The 18,785-nt window shown below is 43.1% G+C and overlaps 1 protein-coding gene across 3 annotated transcripts in view; it reads right to left on the reverse strand.

Annotated features, from left to right (window-relative positions):
* Positions 1–4,797: 4,797 nt before the first annotated feature.
* Positions 4,798–18,785, reverse strand: part of rarab (retinoic acid receptor, alpha b) — a 73,076-nt gene continuing 59,088 nt past the window's right edge. For all 3 annotated transcript variants that reach the window (XM_046865796.1, XM_046865797.1, XM_046865799.1), the window contains 7 exons: positions 17,733–17,881; positions 14,946–15,087; positions 9,617–9,777; positions 9,341–9,517; positions 8,768–8,972; positions 7,794–7,952; positions 4,798–7,337 (listed from right to left, as the gene is read on the reverse strand). In XM_046865796.1, coding sequence (XP_046721752.1) covers positions 7,159–7,337; positions 7,794–7,952; positions 8,768–8,972; positions 9,341–9,517; positions 9,617–9,777; positions 14,946–15,087; positions 17,733–17,881 — 1,172 coding nt within the window. In that variant the 3' untranslated portion in view covers positions 4,798–7,158. The remainder of the gene's footprint in view (positions 7,338–7,793; positions 7,953–8,767; positions 8,973–9,340; positions 9,518–9,616; positions 9,778–14,945; positions 15,088–17,732; positions 17,882–18,785) is intronic.

The following is an 18,785-nucleotide window of genomic DNA, read 5'->3' on the forward strand; positions in this document are numbered from 1 at the left end:
GGACACCAGTAGAGAGTCTGCATGGGGCAGATGGACCCCATCCATGTTACCTGATATAAGCGATCTTCCAGGTAGGAAGCAAACCATTCCCATGCTGCTCCATGGATTCTGAGGCTCCTGAGGGTAGACAAGAGAGTCTTGTGGTTGACTGTGTCGAATTCTGCTGAAAGGTCAAGGAGGACGATGACAGCTTGGCTGATCAAGCAGCACGAAGTTTCTCAGACAGCCAAAAGGGCCATCTCTGTGAAATGTGCCGCTTTGTGTAGTATCTGGGAGTACATGAAGACAGAAGGCATCCTACATTCACAGATCCATCGTTAGTTCTCGAAGATGTTTGGTACAAACTACCTGCCAAGTTCCTTCAGAAACTGTGTGCAGGTGATCCTAGAACGTTGAGGTTGTTTTGCAGGCAAAGGGTACACCAAATATTGATTTGATTTGTATCTGATTTGAACACTATACTTGACCCCTCACTGTAAAGTGCTATATGTGTTTGTATACATGTACAGTAGAGTATTATAGGATGTATTTGGATGTGGTAACATTGATTTTTCCCTTCGCTTGAACAAGGAGACCCAAACCTGTTCCAGCATGACAACATACCTGTGCACAAAGCCAGCGCCATTAAGATCTGCCTTCCATGGGTTGGAGTGGCAGATCTCCTGCTATAGAATGCCAAACATATTTGGTTTGGGATGGATGTGAACTCTGACTGGACCCCAGGCCTCCTCACCACACCTACATCTGTACTTGACTTTACTAATACCAACTTGCATCTGAATGAACACAAATGTCCACAAAATTACATCTTCTGGAAACATCTTCCCAGAAGAGTGGAGCTTTTAATAATAGGGACTGAATTTGGAACCGGTTAAAGTGTTAAATTTAAAGTGCTAGAGCCAGCTGCAGAGGAAAAAAGTTGGCCCCCTGAGCTAGGTTCCTGATGTTTTTTATTAATGTCTTTTGAGCTGTTGGTTAAAGTGTGGAATATAAATACTCACTATAGAAGCTTAAGTAAACAAGGCACACACTCTGAGTCTCGCCAAACTAAAGTTGCATTATAATGCGATATGAGCAACCTTCCAGGTAGGAAGCAAACCATTCCCATGCTGCTCCATGGATACCAAGGCTCCTGAGGGTAGACAAGAGAGTCTTGTGGTTGACTGTGTCAAATTCTGTTCCCATTTCCTAATATAACTTGCTGGTGTAAGGATTTAACCTTTTGCCGCAATAACAGCTTGATGTATTTAGGGACCTGCAGGTATTAGTTTTGCACAGTGTTAAAATAATTTTACCTCATTCTTACAATTTTGAAACAGTGCCACTGATTCTCAATGAACTGTAAATCAGGATTAAATCATTGTTTGGCTGAAAGATGATTTTCCTCCCAAGCTTCAGGTTTGTAGCAAATTAAAGCAGGAACTCTTGCAGTATTTCCTTATACAGGGTGGTGCAGGAAAACGTGAAATTTTGAAACTCTGAGTTGGTGACCCTGGGATGTTGGGAATTGTTTGGAATTAGTGCAAGCTCATTTCGAAGCCCTTGCCATTAGTTATAAAGGAGCATTGAAGTGGTGCACAACGAACGTTTACTGTAAAAAACCTTTTATAAGAGTGGTGATAGTGTCAGCCTGCGCAAAAGGAATTTCGGCACCATTACCAGTTACTACGTCATGATGGCATCCTCCGTGCTCATGAGTTCACAACATGGGTGCATCATTTTGAAGAAGCAGCTCAGCACGGCGATAATGCGTGTTGTGGAATGGAGCAGCCAGGGCGCTTCACGATGGCAGGTCAAACAGCATCGATATTCTCTGGTGTCGGGACGATTCAACTCCACCTGGGGACTTTTTTAAGGCTGATCCAGTTTCATCTAAATCACCCACTCACATTGTTAGGAGCAAATGGGACATGATCATGATGTCCTTATTGGTAATGACACTGAAATTACCTTTGTCCAGCATTTACACTCTCACCATTCTTATAAAAAGGTTTACAGCAGACGCTCGCTATGCGAGACAATCGCCGACACCCCAAAGTCGCCATTATTAATTCTTAAAAAGAAGGGCAGATTCCTGCTGATGTGAAGCAACCCCACAGCATGATGTTACCACCACCATGCTTCACTACAGGGATATTTTTTTTGCCGCAAGGAAAGTTTTGGATTTGTGCCTCACACATTGCTTTGGGTTTTTACCAAATATCGGATACTAAACTGTATCTTAGACATACAAAAACTTTTCCCACAGAGCAGCTGCGTCACTCCTGCTTTTACATGGAACTTCTTGCCTCAGCACCTGACAATGAGTCAGGGATTTTAAAAAAAAGGCACATGCATGCTAAAACATGAAGATTTATTTTTCCATATATTCTACTGCACCTGAGAAACAAACCAGCAAACAGAGTTTGTCTGAAGTAACCATAATCAGTTATTACTGTGAAAAATTTACTTGTGTTCACATTTGATTTATAAAAACTTTCACAAAATCTTTTTTGTAAACATTTCGGCCATAACCTTTTTTTAAAACTTATCATAACTGACATGTTTTGACTAATTACTTAAAATCTTTATTACAATTTCTGTATAATTGTTGATGGAAGAGGAAACTTGAGAAGTTCGGTGCTGTATTTCTATTTCTTTCTCTTTCACTGGTGTTTACTGAAACAGAGAACAGTCTTGTGTAAAATTCAGCACAACTGTGTGATCCTCACCAGTCAGTTCTCCCCTGCCCCACCCCCACTCTCCATTCACAAACCGATGCTCAACTATGCCCACAATGAGACTCAAAGTGTAGGTGTGTGTGTGGACCCTCCTAACACTCCACCGCCATGATCCAGTTGATTGAGGGTGGTCTCCCATTATTTTGTATTTCTTTTATATGAAAAAAATACTCCTCAAAGCTACACACTTTGTTGTGGCTCTTCTACACCTGCAACTCCTGCCATCTTGAAATCCACGTGCAGCTCAAAACGTGTGATTCCGTAAATTAGTAGAATGTATCTCAAATAAAAATACAAATGTATTATATAAAAGAATCTACACTTCCTAGCTGTATTGAGAGAAAGGAAGGATTCCCTGCAGTTGGGTCAATGTTATTCCTCACTCATTCCATTTTCAGAATGGTGATGTGGTGATGAGGAGGTTACTGCTTTGTAAGGAAGATGATCTAGAGCAGTGGCCCCCAACCTTTTTTGACCGGTTTAATGTCAGACAATATTTTCACGGACCAGCCTTTAAGGTGTGGCCGATAAATACAACAAAATAATATGATATTTTATAAAAATGGTATTTTCTAAATATAATAATAAACATGAATCCACTGTGTTTGTTTGTTCATTTTGCTCGCTTGAGGGTTTGAATTTAGCGGTAATGTATTATGTGTTAGCGGCCAAAACCCCTTTAAGAAGGTAGCGAATGGAGGTAAGACATGTGACTGAGACAGTTGTGGAGGAGAGAATACAGTCATTTTCCAAAATAAAACGTTCAGAATCAGATAATAAATAAAACGGAAATAATGTAAGTTATGTATTTTTTCTGCGTGGCTCTGTACCAATTGACCCACGGATCGGTGCCAGTCTGCGGCCCAGGGGGTTGGGGACCACTGATCTAGAGTATACTATAGACCAAATACAATGATATGAGTCTTCAAACTCTTCATTTAAATTGGCTGGAAAGTGTGATTTCAACCACCTGTAACCATTTACTCTGCAGACATTAGTGACAGCTTTTACTCAACGCTATTACGTGACCACGGTATAAGGTGATCATCCATTTCAACGCTCTTCGCTTCACATCAGGCTGTTCTTCACCTCCGCATCATGGAACACTCATCTATCCCTGGATGATCACTTTACATATTTACTCACCAGTGGTGGACGAAGTACACAAGCCATGCAGTTAAGTTTAAATAGATTCAGTAAAAGTGTCCCCCTTAAACTTTCATGAGTCAAAGTGCAAAAGTTTTTGCCTTCAAGGTACTGATTAATTACCACCATAATGTTCCTGTTATTATTTTTATTCATTCTTTACTTAAATCAACTCAGTTGATGTGTAAAGACTCGAATGTGACTCTCAGCACACTGATCTATTAATAGAATGATATTAATGACGAGTGTAAAACCGAGCGTGCGCTCGACCCTGATTGGTGGATCGCTGCGTGTTTGAACAGTTAAGTTTTTATACTCGTAAATAAAAAGGAACGACTGATTTCGCAAAATGTAGTTGAGTAAAATAATATTTGACAGTAAAAGTCTCCCTAAATGGAAACACTTCAAATCCCACCCACATCAAGCTGCCATTCATGGGTCCCTGAGCAAGGCTCCTAACCCTGTAGCTGCTCAGCTGTATGAATAAAAACGAATGCAACTGGTTGTGGATGAGGGCGTCTGCCAAATACACTCAGAGAACGATAAACTAAAAATCTACTCAAGTACAGAAACGAATTACATTTACTTCCTTACTGTTCATCGCTGCTACTCACTAACACGCCGGCATTCTGAACTGAATGTTTTTCTCACTTGGCTGATGAGCTGCAACGTGATTGGCCGAGTGGTTAAAAAAGTTTGACAGCTTTCTGAAATGCTGCACTTTTTTTTTTTTTAAATCAGCTGTGACGGAGAAAATCCCAGACCAAATCACTTCGCAAAAGCTTTTGTCTTGTAGAAAACATGAATGCAGTGTAGATTTACTCACTAGAGATTTTGTGATTTTTTTTTTTTTTTTACCTTTTCAAATCAGGTTGTGTATATATATCTTTATATATATATAAAAAATAATAATAATACAATTTTGACGTGATCAGAAACGCACACAAAAAACATCAGTCTTTAATAAAGATTATTTTCATCATCCAGTTCATGATACAAGAGAAACCATATTTGTGCGTTTGAAGGTGTAACACGTGTCGGAGCAAAACAGAACAGAACAGAACAGAACAGGACGACGTCTTTGTGCTGGACGCCGTGTCGCTTTGACGTGTCTCGAGACGTCTGAAATGATGCGGCTCGTTGGCAGTGAAAGTTCGCAGGCAGTGTCCTCACGTTGTCACGCTCCACGTTGACGGAACACGAAGAAAGAACGTTCGGAGGAAGCGAAACACGTCGCGATTGGAGTTTCTGTGCAAGTCGCGTGCATAGTCAAAGTGAAACGTGGAAGTCTTTCAAGCGATTTGATTCGGTTTTTTTTGTTTTTGTTTTTTTTTTGAGGAGGAGGTATTGCACACGGGTACAGTGATGATTCGTTGACAGCGGAAAGCCGGACTGGAAGGAAGCGAGACGTGTAGCTTTGAAATCCTCATGGTGGCGACAGTTCAAGGGGTAAAAGTCTGCGCTCGGGATCGAATGTAAGAACCGTGATATATCGCGAATCTGTGACGAAGTTCAAAGGCCGGTCTGGTGATCGTATGCAGCAACTTCTTGTCTTGGAAGGAGGAAAAAAATGAACTCTTTAACCAGCAGACTCGCTGCAGTCATGACTGTGGCGTTGGATCCCGGCGTGTCCGGTGTCACTCACGTGCTCCTTGGGGGGGCGCTGCTACCGGAAGAGTGATTGTCTCACAGAGGCAGTGGTGTTGTAGGCGGCGGTGGATGATAAAGAAAATCCGAGGCAGTGTCGTGGTTGTGTGAATGAGGCAGTGTAAGAATTTCTTTGATTGCACTGAAAAAAGATATGAAAAATGTGAACATGCTGAAATTGTACTTAAACTGCCACTGGTCAAATACACTATATGGCCAAAGGTTTGTGGAGAACGGACCATCGAATCCATGCTTTGTGAACGTCCCATTCCAAATCCCCGTTTGCTCTTATAATAACTATCTTCTGGCGAGATGTTCCCCTGGATTTTGTGGAGCTTCATTAAGCCACAAACTTCTTCAAAGTCAGGTATTGATGTATGTGAGAAGGTGAGGAGGACATGGGGTGTGGGGATAGCTTCCACACACTTCCAACATATGAAAAGCATATCTTCATGGAGCCGGCTTTGTGCACAGGGGCATCTTCATGCTGGTTCTGGTCTCATTGTTCAAATGAGGGAAAAGTTTTAATGCTGAAGCAAACAAAAAACATCTTGTGGTAACAGTTTGGAGAAAACCCACATCGGGTTGTAATAATCAGATGTCCACAAACATTTGACCTTATAGTGTGTTCATCCGGAGCGGACAAATCAGTAGCTTTGGGCTTCATGTAAAACTAGATTTAAACTGTTATCATAATAGGATATGAACGATGTCTCTGCGAATCGCAGCTGTACAGCGCACGCTGTTACACGCCATCGGCTACCAGCGCTCAGGTTTCCCAGGCAACCAAACACCAATCTGAAGAAACAATGCAGCCAGATAACGAATCTGATTTGTCCACTCCTGAGTTACTTTTAATCCGGATTCTCCTTCAGCGCTAATCTCTATTAACATTGCGTAATAATGCGTTTGTTCGAGCCCATAATGACTCCCGTGCTCATCTACGCTCGAGCGGGTCGAACGGCGTGACCACGTCACCGGAACATCCACGACGATTGCGAGACAGCGAGCAGAACTGAACCGGGTTCGACTCGCGGGACAAAGACGAAGCAGAAATGCGAGTTTTTTTTCTTTTTTTTCTCCTGCATCAACACAAATTCTTTTCAATCATCGAATGATACTCGATTGTTCATATATTCCGTAAGAAAACAAAAACACAAAAAAAAAAGAAAAGAAAATGTCCCTGATGACATTTGGACAGCGGACGTCCCATGTCTCTAGATCGCCGTCTCCTCGTGAGGAAATCCGAAAAACGGCTCTATAAAGTTCATAGGGAAATGGGAGAGTTTTCTCGGAAACGTTCCACGATCTCACGTCCTTCTCGTGTCTCTGATTCGAATCAGATCAAGTCCGAGTTTTTGACCGAGCGTGCAAGCTGCTTTCGATCGGATCGGTACCTCGGCAGTACCACCAACCCGCACACCTGTAATGCGAGTGTGACTCAGGCTCAGCCTGTGTGTGTGTGTGTGTGTGTGAAGCTTCTAAATCAGCCACATTGTTCTAAAACCAGACCCACAGACTGCACGTGTGTGTACAGAGTCATGGAGCAGGTTCAGGTTGATTATTCTTAACGTGTGTGTGTGTGTGAATAGGTGTGTGTATAAGTATTCTTATGTGTGTGTGTGTGTGCATGAGAGTGAGATATTCAGGGTGAGTGTGTCGATGGGCTGCTGTGTATTGAGCTGGGGGAGAGACTCGGGCTGCAGCTGCCTGGGGGGTTCCCGCTGCTGCCTTCTAATCCCTCAGAGTTCTCCAGCATCTCCTGGATGAGTGGAGGCATGGCCCCCGGGATCTCCATCTTCAGAGTGATCACTCGCTCCGCTCCTGGTGAACGACAGAGAAAGATCGTATTGTGTAACTACATTAAACATCTAAAACTAAAACCAGAGCCCAATAGGGGGCGCTAAAGATGTTCGAGCGGTCAAGTGCACTTTGATCTTTCTTTTTTATTTATTTATTTCGTTTGTAACAGCATGATAAATCATTAGATTCTAAATATTTAAAACATTTTTTAATGTTATAAAAAGGTTGGGAACCACTGGCTTAGTGGTAAAGGCATTCGACTTTGAATCTGACGGTCATGAGTTCAAATCCCACCCACACCAAGCTGCCACTCGTGGGCCCCTGAGCAAGGCCCTTAACCCCGTAGCTGCTCAGCTGTATGAATAAAACGAATGTAACTGGCCGTGGATGAGGGCGTCTGCATTAATATAAAGAAAATGTCTGCGGTTTGGTCGTGTGTGTGTTCAATTCCCTCGTGTGTAAAATCGTGCTATTCACCTTTAGCGCTGATGCTCCTGAGGTCTGTGATCTTCATCAGCATCTTGGGGAACATGTGTGGTTTATGAGGCCTCCTCTTCCTCACGTAGATCTTCAACGCTTCCAGCAGCGGCTCCTGCAGGACATCGACCTTGTCCGACTCCTCCAGGTCCTGGCGATCTGTAAAGAAAGAGACTCGTGACGGCTTCCGTCCAGAGACATGCGCACATCATTATACGCAAAACTACTCAGCGGTGAATAGTGTTGTTGGACCCGCCCCCCAAACATGATTGGTTAATGATGGTGACAAAATAGTTGGGTCGTTTTTAAATCGATGACGGCAAAAAATCCCTACAAAAGTAAGTGTTGTTAAAATAAAACATTTGCAAAAATACTTTGTGCATAATAAATTCATTGAGAGCTGGTCAGTAAAAGACGATTGGGGTATAAATAGTGTGTCTTAGAGAGGCAGAGTCTCTCAGAGGTAAAGATGGGCGGAGCTTCACCAATCTGTGAAAGACTGCGTCTACAAACTGTGGAAATCAAATTGAATGTCTGGGTGCTAAACTGACCTCTGAAAACATTTGGCGCATCATAAAACAAAAAACACAACAAAGGAAACCCAGAACTGTAGAGCAGGTAGAATCCTGTATCACATATGGAGCAACATTCCTCCCCCAAAACTTCAGCAGCTGGTCTCCTCAGTCCCCAGATGTATAGGGACAGAAGACGTGATGCTACACTGTGGGAAACACGGCCTTGTAACATCTTTTAAAGTGTTGCAGTCGTCAAATTCAAACTGACCTTTTTTTCTTTAAAATGTTATAGATTCCCAGTTTAAACATTTGACGTGTGTTTTTGGTTTTATTGTGAATAAATTATCTGTTTTTATTATTTACAATTCACACAATCTTTATGGAATTGGGGTATTCGGTGTAAGGAATCAACGTAAGGAACACTCAGGGGGCGGGGCTAGCGGGGCTAGCCTGCAGTACCTCCACACAGCAGGCAGATGGCGCTGAGCAGGCCCGTCTCGGCATCGTCCATCTCCAGCGGCAGCAGCTGATTGGCGAAGGCGAACACGAGATCGGTGAGCGGCCCGAAGCCGGCGTTGTGCATCTGCGTCCGGTTCAGCGTCAGTCCGTCCGAAAACGTCATGGTGTCCTGATCCGGAGTGTAGCGTGTGCAGATCCGCAGAATCTGGCAAAGGACAGGGAAGGGGAAGGGGGACAGAGACGTGAGAACAATCACGTGTGTATGGATACCAGGAGACGCTTTCGAATTCTGCTCTCTCAAGTTTCAGAAATATAAATTAATAAACAAATAGAAGCGATTTCAAACACTCATCAAAGGGGTCTCCCATAGCAGGGGTGTCCCTGACCAGACCACCATGCAGTCAACAAGTGTGTAAGACAACTTTTATTTATCTTTTTAAAGTTGAAATGAATGGCCACAGCGACCGTTAAAAAAAAAAACAGGCTGCATATTATACATTTATTTGGGGCTTTCTATACGTGAAATAAGACCGTGTGTGTGTGTGTGTGTGTGTGTGTGTGTGTGTCCCTCACCAGGATGTCGAGGCAGGCTGCTTTGAGCAGTGTGATCTGGTCGGCGATGGTCAGCGTGGTGAAACCCGGCAGCTGTTTGGCGAATTCCACCGTTTTGATGATGCACTTAGTGGACAGTTCGCTGAATTTGTCCCACAGATTCACATCCAGAGCGACTCGATGATCAGCGCTGTTATTCTACATGATGGAAAAAAAAAAAACATCTCATACCAGAGCTTGATGGTGGACTCAATGTTCAGACCAAACCGGCGCCCTCTGCTGGCAAGTCTCACTCACCGTGGTGTATTTTCCAAGCTGGCACAGTGAAGGAAACGTCTCCTGGTGAGCTTTTCTCACGCGCTCGATCATCTGCTCCGTGTCGGCACTCAAGACGTAGCTCTCCGAGCACTCCGGCTTTTTCTCCTCCTTCTTCTTCTTGTTCCGGTCGTTCCGCACCGCTGTGAGAAAGAGAAAGGAAAATTAAAGTTCTCACATCACACTGGTTCGAAATCAGAGGTCATGTTGGGAAGCTTGTAGACCCCTGACCAGATGTGCTTCTTTTTTGAACATCTCATTCCACAATTAGTTTCCATTTACTAATTCATTCAAGAGATCTTCCACACCTTTCAACCCATGTAAAGCAGAGCTTCATGGAGCTGGATTTGTGCACGGACGCATCATCATGCTGGAGCTGATTAGGGTTTCAAGTGATCGGAAAATGCAACGCTTCCGCGTCCAACTTTGCGGGAACCGTTTGGGGGAAGAACCACATACGCCTGCGAAAGTCAGGTGTTCCAGTTTATCGCCCAGGAGAAAAGTAATTCATCTAAAAACTACACTTCTCTACCTCCAAAACTGCAACACCGCACACAAGTGAACGGTCATTACACGCTTTAACACTAGATGGCGCCAAAACACCTATTGTGCTGCAAGATTCCCAGCTCAGTCCTGAGAGCATCTCCAGCAGCTCCTGCACCATCAGTGTGTGAGTGATGTAACTATGATGAAAGAACACTTTAATGCAGAAGAAATAAGAGGAAAATCAGGTAAGGAGCGAGGCAACGACGCAGAGTGGGCAAGGACAAGAAATCACACACACACACACACACACACACACACACACACACACACACACACACACAGTACATAAATCATACATATGTGCAGTTATTACACTTACATTATTATAGTTGGCCACCCTACACAAACACACACACACAAACAACGGTATACACACCATACACAAATTCAACTTGCTACACACACATACATAAACATACACAAACACAAAAGTACATACATCATACACAACTATAGAGTTCAATTATTACAATTCAACACACACACATACATAAACATACACAAACACAAAAGTACATACATCATACACAACTATAGAGTTCAATTATTACAATTCAACTGGGGGCACACACACACACACACACACACACACACACACACACCCCGCTGGCAGATGAAGCTGTTAATATAAATGATGAACGATGTCTGTGTGCTGCTCTAATCGAATCTGGTCACATGACACAACACAGCACAAAGCATATTCTCTCCTGCTGTCTTGCTCGGTGTGTGTGTGTGTGTGTGCTTTTGTATCAGATACACACACACACACACACAGCACGTCAGTAAGCGATCTGTATGGCCACACACAGCGTGTAACACACAGCTAACACACTTAACACCTCCTCTGCGTTTTCTCTTCCCTCCTCGTTATTCTGTTCATATCTCTGCAGTCACGTTCTATTCTTATCCCTCACGTGAATTTATTCCTCCTTCTTTCATTCTTCCCAAAGTCTCACATGTTCTGTCTGGTTTACACGTGAACACGCTTTATATATAAACACTAAAAATAAATAGTTGAATTCTTTTTCCTTTTCCCCTTTTTAATTCTTTCGCTCTTTTTTCCTCTCTCCCTCGTTGGATTTGTCTTGATTCGTCCGCATCGTCTCTCCATGCTGCTGTCTTTGTTGTCATCCGATTGTTTTTTTAAAAAGGTGGTTAAAAAAAACATGACTTGGAAAGGATGTGGAATACTACAGCTGATCCCAGGGGGTTGGCAGATTGGTTCTGAAAACCCTTTCTTAATTCTCTCTGTAATAAAACATTTGATTTTCTAATTTATTAAAAGAAGAAACAATTGTTTCTCATTTCATCTCACAGCTATTTAGCAAGGCGTAGGTTTCCTCTATTGTTTTTTTGATCAGTTTTTATCTGTTAAAGCTCAACAAGCCGCTGATGAAGGAAGACTGGACGGGTTCGAGGTGATGGTGAAGGAAAAGAGGACACACAGGAAAACTCACAGCCATTCCGGACAATAAACAGCAATGTTTCTGTTTCCTCATCTCTATATTCTTGTACCTCTCTCTGTCTTTCCCTTCCTTCTACTCTCTCTCCTTCTCTCTTTTTGTCTCCATTCCTCCCCCCACTCTCTCTCTGAAATATTTCAGGTTCCTCTCCCAGCTTTTGGAGGAGTGCAAACATTCCTCAGTGTGTTTCAGTGCTGTGTGGAGGTCGGTATCAGCAGCCAGGTCATAAAGATACACAGTTACCACTAACACCAAGAACACCACCTCCAACACCAACACTACCACTGCCTTCAACACTACCACTATTACCAACACCAAAACACTAACACCATCAACACCACAAAGACACCAACACAAAGACACCAACACAACCAAGACATCACCACCACCATCAGGACATCAACACACCACCATCACCACCACCAAGACACCACCAACACCAAGACATTACTATCACCAAGACACCACCACCACCAAGACCAAGACACCACCACCACCACCAAGACATCACTATCACCATCAAGTTACCACCAAGACACCACCAACATCAAGACACCACCACCACCAAGACACCACCATCAAGACATTACTATCACCAAGACACCACCACCACCACCAAGACACCACCACCACCACCATCAAGACATCACTATCACCATCAAGTTACCACCAAGACATCACCAACATCAGGACATCAACACCACCACCAAGACACCACCACCACCAAGACATTACTATCACCAAGACACCACCACCACCATCAAGACAAACACAGACCCCCACACCACCACACCACCAAGAGTCAGTTATTTTTATCTTTTTATTCAAAATAAATGTTTCTCCCACAGAGGAAACAAATGGAGCAAAATATCGTTTAGCTTTGGTGCATTTTTAGTGTTCTCACTGTAGTGAACATCTAGAACTTCAGACGTTACAGTTTCATCTCTGTCAAGTTCTGAATGAATCGAAACACTCGGACTTCAAACGTCTCTTTGAAACCAGCTGTAAAAAGCGAAAGCTCGATTGTGTCGGAATTCCTCCTTGAACGCTCTCCTGAAGTCCGACTTCGGCAAACCGCTCCAAACCTCAACACAGTTCCTTTGGCTGTTAGCAAACAGGAAACTATTCAGTAGACCTTCACATCACTGTTCAAACTGCTCTTCATCTCCATCATCTAACCATGCCATCGTTTCCTTCATGCCCTGGCGCTCGCTCTCAAATGGAACTTGTTCAAACTGCGACTTACACTGCGAATGTAAATCCAGTGCTATTACAACACACACACACACACACACACATCTCCAACAGTGGAAGTGATCTGCCCGAGGCTTCTCCTCCTCTGCACATATTCATCTCTCTGGAGAGAGCGAGGTGCCAGTGTGGGCCGTGGAAACCCATCTAATGGAACCATTAAAGAACTATTAGTGCAGAGAAGCTCATTTTTCACCCCACACACACACACACACACACACACACACACACACACACCGATCGAGAGACACTTCTGCATATTAAACAGGAACTCGTAAACACTTGCAGGGCTGCGCGAGGAGAACGGATCAACGCGTCTGAAGAAAATTTCAGCGTGTGGTGGAACCCAGGATGTGAAAGGAAAATAAAAGATAGAGACGTTCCATCACGACGGGAACGCAAACAAAAAACACACGTTCGGCTCCGATTCTTTAGTTCGTGCGAAGAAAATGGAGAAGTCGCCGATCTTAAAGAAAACTGATGATGATCTTCTTAAAGACTTAGATTTCACTATCCTTTTATTTTAAAGATCAGAATCAGAGTACTGAAGCTACCTGTGGATATTACACCCACACACACACACACACACACACACACACACACACACACACACACACACACACACACACACACACACACATTGTTCCCACCTGAAGGCCTGATGTTTGGACGCATTTGGTGGCAATGAAATTTTGCCTCAACTTAAAACGTGTGTGACGACGACTATTTTAATGATCGAGTATTCCGCCGATTAATCGAGTGATCGGATAAAAAGCACTTTTTCTTCATCAAAAATCAAAACTAAACACAAGAGAAAATGTCATTAGTTTATTTTTTTTTTTACAAATTTTAATAAAAATTTAAAAAGAATACCTGTGAAAACTAAACCCATTTAGTGCATTTAAATGCCAAAAACAAATATATATATATATATATATATAGATAGATAGATAGATAGATAGATAGATAGATAGATAGATAGATAGATAGATAGATAGATAGATAGATAAGAGATAAATAAAAATATAAATTCCAGGTTACTCTAATGAACTGTATGAAGTTTTCTTTGTTTTAGTTGGAAATTATCCCAAATTTTGGGAAATTTGTCGTCTTCTTTGGCCTGAATCCTGTGAAAACCTGTTTTATTGCCACAAATTCTGCCTTTGTTTCTCGGAAACATCTGACATTTCTGGTGCTGCGCCGGTGACCATGTTGTGGTCCTGAAGTGTGAAGCTGTAGGTGTATGAACGAGGTTCTTCTGCTTCTGCGTCTTGTTCCGTCCCCCACAGAGCTGATTGTTAGCATGCGATTCTATTGATTGTAGCTGATTTCATTTTCAAAGTGTAAAACTTTCACGCACTACAGAGTGGTGGCGCTGCCCGACTGGCAAAAAAATAAAAAATAAATAATAAAAAATTGGGATTTATTTTTTTTTTTTTTATGTGGCAGAAACGAGGTTTCACGTGAATCTTCTCCTCTGCACTCGATTTTTTCACTCTGCGGCACCTTCTGTGTTTACCTGTCCAGAGCGCTCCGGAGTTTAGCGGGTGGTGCGCCAGTAATAACGGTCCGTGGGGAAACACAGTGCTCCGTGTGGAGTTGATTCAAATAATTTAAATCAGAAGATTGTTTATTAAAGCCTTCACACACACACACACACACACACACACACACACACACACACACACACATACACACACTACTGCATATGACCACCCTCTAATCAGTGTGTGATGAGTTTAGCATCTGGATGAAGACTGACAACAAAAAAACCTCAGCTTCTGTGAAGGCTTTAGAGGGCAGCTGGGGGCAAAACAGGGGCAAAGCAGGATCAAAGAAAAGAGGTCAAAAGTCACCCAGGCTGGCAGGGGAGAGATGGAAGGACTAATATGTTGATGGATAGTGGTCAACACACACCCACACACACACAATGAAAGAAAAATGCATGTTTACACTCCGCCCACAAGGTGGTAGAAGTGAGACTGCTGGTAGGACACACACACACACACACACACACACACACACACACACACACACACACACACACTTACACTCTTTGGACATGCCCACTTCCAGGCACTTCTGCAGGCGACAGTACTGACAGCGGTTGCGTGTGACCTTGTTGATGATGCAGTTCTTCTCTCGGTGGCACGTGTACAGCATGTTCTTCTGGATGCTTCTGCGGAAGAAACCCTACACACACACACACACACACACACACACACATCAGTAATGAAATAAACACTAACTGAGGCAGATGAGAACTTTGAGGCCAAAAGTTTGTGGACACCCGACCCCCATTTGCTCTTATAATTAGCTCCACTCTTCCAGATGTTCCAGAGATTCTGTGGAGATTTGTGCAGCCCAAAGGGTGTTAGTGAACAGGTTCTGATGTTGGTGAGGTTAAAGAGAGGCCTGGGGTGCAGTCAACATGAAAACTTCATCCCAAAAGGTGTTTAATAGGGTTGGAACAGGTTTGGATCTTCTAGTTCAAGTTAAGAACCACATACAACTGGAAAGGTCAGTTGTTCTAGTACTTTTGGCCTTCAAGTGTATGTTCATATTTAATAATAATTATTTTCTATTCATTTTTAAGCGTGTGTGTGTGTGTGTGTGTGTGTGTGTGTGTGTGTGTGTGTGTGTGTGAGAGAAAATTCACAGAAAGCTGACGCATTGATAAAGCCGTGACAAAACTTGACTAAAAGCCCCAAAACTCATCCCCAAGTGTGAACTGGCAACCGATCAGCTTAACACACACACACACACACACACACACACACACACACACACACACACACACACACACACACACACACACACACACCACTATTGCACTTCAACGCATCACACCTTCACACATTTACTCGAGGAAATCGGATGAAAGTAAACACGGGACAGGAATTAGTCATGCAGTGTGTGTGTGTGTGTGTGTGTGTGTGTGTGTGTGAAAGAGAGACACACAAAGGAGTCTGCAAATGACCCTGCTGTGACCCCATGTGCAGGAGCTGAGTAGAGAAAAGAAGAGAAAAGCAATGAGAAGACTGGCTGAGGAAATGAAAGGATGATGAGACAGCTGACAGAAGAGAGAGAAAATGAGGGATTAAAGAAAGAAAATACAAGATATGGGAATGAAGCCAAGAAGAAAATTCAAGAAGGAAGCAATAATCTGAGGTGACACAAGAGAAGAGAAGAGAAGAGAAGAGAAGAGAAGAGAAGAGAAGAGAAGAGAAGAGAAGAGAAGAGAAGAAGAGAAGAGAAGATGAATTTGGGAGAGGATGATATAATGAAAGAATGAGCTGAGAGGATGAGATGAAAGAGTGAAATGATGAGAATAAAATGATTAGAGGATGAAATGATGGGAAGATGAGAAGATTAGAGAGTCTTTAAATGATTTGATGAAAGGAGGAGATGAGAAGGAGATGAAAGGAATAGAGGATATGAGGATGTGAGAATGAAAGAATAAAATGATGAGAGGAGGAGAATGAGAGGATGAGAGAATAAAAGGATTGTAGAAAGAGAATGAGAGGATGCGAGAATAAAAGGATGAGAGGATGCAGGATGAGAATAAGAATGAGAGGATGAGAGAATAAAAGGATGAGAGAAAGAGAATGAGAGGATGAGAGAATAAAAGGATGAGAGGATGCAGGATGGAGAGAAGAAGTATTGCTGGGATTCTCAGCAGTAGGAAAACGAGTGGAAACACTGAGCATAAAAATTTAATGAGTTTGTGTTTGTATCTTGCTGAGTGAGTGTGTTTGTGTAGCGTGTACACACATCCCACAGCGCCCCTGCGTGCGTGTGTGTGTGTGTGTGTGTGTGTGTGTGTGTGTGTGTGTGTGTGTGTGTGTGTGTGAGAACTCAGCACTAAACTCTACTCTCACCTTTCATAGACTGGAGAAGATAGAAAGAGGAGAGGATAAGAGAGAGAGAGTGAGAGGATGAAAAGACAAGAGGATGAGAAAGGAAGAGGATAGTAAGATGAAGGTGAGAGGAAGAGGATAATGAGATGATTTGAGAGGAAGAGGATGGTAAGATGAAGGTGAGAGGAAAAGGAGGGTAAGATGATTTGAGAGGAAGATGAGGGTAAGATGATCTGAGAGAAAGAGGAAGGTAAGAGAAGGTGAGGGGGAGAGGAAGAGCGAGCTGGAGGACCATGTAGAGGGCAGGGGTGCTCAATACTTTGATCATGAAGGTGGTGTGGAAGATCACATGAGATTAGAAAACAGATATTTAGGTACATCATTATGACTTATTAGTAGCTCACATGCTGAAAAGTGTGTGCACCCCTGAGGAACATGATGATCAGAGTAACCATGGTGTGTGTGTGTGTGTGTGTGTGTGTGTGTGTGTGTGTGTGTGAGAATATGAACATTATGTGGAGGATTGCAGTTATATTTATTTGGTGTATTTATAGTGTGTGTGGTGAAACTGCGGGCTAAAAATAACCTGAGCAAGTGCTGAGAGGAAACTGAGAGAAAGCTGAGAAAGACCTGAGACAGAGCTTTAAGAGAGCAGTGAGAGAGGACAGAGAGCAGTGAGAAAGGACTGAGAAGGCTGTAAAACCGCTGTGAGAGATTTAAGAGAGCAGGGAGAGAGCAGTTAGAGAGCAGTGAGAGAGCTGTGAGCGAGCAGTAAGAACTGTGAGATCAGTGAGAGATTAAAGAGAGCTGTGAGAGAGGACTGTGAGAGAGGACTGTGAGAGAGGACTGTGAGAGAGGACTGTGAGAGAGCAGTGAGAGAGGACTGTGAGAGAGCAGTGAGCGAGCAGCGAGAGAGCAGCGAGTGAGCAGCGAGTGAGCAATGAGAGATTTGGGAAAGAGTTTAAAGAGAGCTGGTACCTTGCAGCCCTCACAGGCGCTGACTCCATAGTGATATCCTGATGATTTGTCTTGACAAACAAAGCAGGGTTTATAGACACGAGGAGGAGGCGGAGGAGATGGAGGACTTGGGACGATGTCCTCTGAACTGGAGCTCTGAGTGTCCACCGCTACAGAGACAGAGAGAGTTAGTCATGCATGAATACATGAATATTACACAATGCTATTAGTAATGTCAAAGAAACAGGGATAAAGTAAATCTGTAAACAGATAAAAAAAGCCTGTGATTGGACAAAAAAGCCTGTGACTGAGATGAAGGAAGCCTGTGATTGGGCAAAGGAAGCCTGTGATTGGCTGGCTTTGGTTTCAGACATTCACAATTCACAGATGTAGTGGAATTCAAACTCATGATCTCCTGAGGAAGAGCTGGTCAGTGTTACAGTATGATGATATCATGATATCGATACTGCAATCAAATATGACGATGTTTTACAGGATAATCAGAGGAATTTCTCATATTATTATCACCACCATTGTTATTGTTATAGTTATTAATATTATTATTACATTTATATTTGTATGAGAGAGGAACAACACCTTCACAAATACATTGACACACAAATCTATAGACACACAAATACAATCACACACACAAGGTGAAACATGCACACACAAATACTCCCATAAACTCCACCAGGTCCCATACACCCCACCCAAATCTCACAAACCCCGCCCAAATCTCACAAACCAAGCCCAGATCACACAAACCCCGCCCAGCTCACACAAACCCCGCCCAGGTCACACAAATCCCGCCCAGGTCACACAAACCCCGCCCAGGTCACACAAACTCCGCCCAGGTCACACAAACCCCGCCCAGGTTTCACAAACCCCGCCCAGGTCTCGCAAACACCACCACTCATATCTGAAGGAAGTAACAAGAACTGCAAGACGATTATAATTAAGGCTTGGGGTGTGTGTGTGTGTGTGTGTGTGTGTGTGTGTGTGTGTGTGTGATGAGTAAACACACACAAGTTGAAACACACACACAAATACATACACGAAAATACATAGACA

The sequence above is a fragment of the Silurus meridionalis genome, chromosome 14 (assembly GCF_014805685.1).
Source record: "Silurus meridionalis isolate SWU-2019-XX chromosome 14, ASM1480568v1, whole genome shotgun sequence".
NCBI lineage: Eukaryota > Metazoa > Chordata > Actinopteri > Siluriformes > Siluridae > Silurus > Silurus meridionalis.